This window comes from Fulmarus glacialis, unplaced genomic scaffold (assembly GCF_000690835.1).
Source record: "Fulmarus glacialis isolate BGI_N327 unplaced genomic scaffold, ASM69083v1 scaffold30446, whole genome shotgun sequence".
Taxonomy (NCBI): Eukaryota; Metazoa; Chordata; class Aves; order Procellariiformes; family Procellariidae; genus Fulmarus; species Fulmarus glacialis.
Genome location: NW_009219227.1, coordinates 1 through 1,453, shown reverse-complemented (window position 1 = coordinate 1,453; position 1,453 = coordinate 1). Strand labels below are relative to the sequence as shown.

The following is a 1,453-nucleotide window of genomic DNA, read 5'->3' as shown; positions in this document are numbered from 1 at the left end:
TTTACATCCACAGAACTCCCACCGAGCTTGGCAGGGGCTTATAGAAAGTCTGGCATCTGACTTTGACTCTAAAGGGCTGATCTGGGGGTGATTTACCAGGGAAGATAAAGGGGCCCCTTAGCAACCCCCTTAATACAACAGATGTTCCTGACGTGCTGGGGGAAGAGCCATGCCATTATGCAGTGCCCTTCTTCTCCCCCCGCCCCCGCTCCAAACTAGTCTGACCCCTTTCTGGTTCAGTTATTTTACATATCCCTCTATTTTATTTTAGTATCCGAGTGGCTACACCAACCACTCACTGCCTGTCTAATTAAAGTCTCTCCATCAACTGGTAATTCTGTAATAATTCACAGCTGTTTTTCTTCTCTCTGTTAAATCTATTGTTCCCTGGCTGAAAAGGCTGCAAGACCTTAAAAACTATAGATAGCTATCAATTTGTTTGCATTTAAAATCCAGTATGTGGCTGCAAAGGCCTGTTACAGTATCACAGAGGAAGATAAATGTCAGTGCATAATCCGCTAGGAATTTTCACACAGGAGTTGATTAAAAGTCAATGAGTAATCGTTGCACAAGTGTCTTCAGGTGTATATATATATACACATATATGTAGCTAATAAATATATAGCTAGATATATAAATATATATGTATATACAGAGCTAGTTTAAACCTAATTGTTATGAAATTAGTAAGTGGCATTCACAGTTCATGCATTCTTCCTAGTAGCAGAGCTAAATTATTTCAGCTTATACTCTAAGCAGCAACATACCAGTAAGCGTTTGCTTGCTTCCCCTGGTAACCTAGTAGTTTAAAGAGCACGTGCAGTTCTGCCATGGTCACTTTCTCTGGCAACCCTCCGTGAAAGGGACCTGGCTCTTCCACAGGTGTGTTTCCCCCAGGTTTCACAGCATCTTCAGGACATGGTGGGGCCGGACTGAGGGTCGCCAGTCTGAAGGTCATCGGCCCGAGGGTCTCCAGCCCAAGGGTCACTGGTATGGTGGTCACTGTCCCAAGGGTTGCTGGCCCACCTAGTCCTGCTTGCAGAGGTCTGCGACGTTGAGGAACCTCCTGACGACCACAGCCAGGCAGAGCGTCAGGAGCACCATATAGCCCACAGTGCCCAAGTAGGTGGGGGCAGCCAGGGGTGCCTTGAGGAACTCGGCCAGCCCATCCTCCACATAGTGCACCTGGTCGTAGATGCTGAGGAAGGTGAAGATATGGAAAAGCTGGTGGCTGTGCCCCACGATGTCAAAGAGCCCTGGCTGGATCCGCTCGGGGATTTTGCTGACGTTGAAGAAGGCGGCCACCAGCAGCCAGCAGTAGCGCCGGTAGAAGTAGACGAAGAGAGTGGGGTTGCGGGTGCGGAGGTCAAAGAGGAGGCTCTCCAGCATGATGGGGCAGGCCATGCTCAGCGGCATGGCGAAGACGAAGGTACGCACGGCAAAGGGGTAGGCG

At 49.1% G+C, this 1,453-nt stretch overlaps 1 protein-coding gene across 1 annotated transcript; it reads right to left on the bottom strand.

Moving 5' to 3' along the window:
- Window positions 1-1,026: 1,026 nt before the first annotated feature.
- On the bottom strand, window positions 1,027-1,449 carry PAQR9 (progestin and adipoQ receptor family member IX; the record flags this gene model as incomplete). Its single annotated transcript, XM_009580294.1, has 1 exon — window positions 1,027-1,449. A coding segment is annotated over one exon (423 nt), but the record flags the coding sequence as incomplete, so codon positions are not given.
- Window positions 1,450-1,453: the final 4 nt, after the last annotated feature.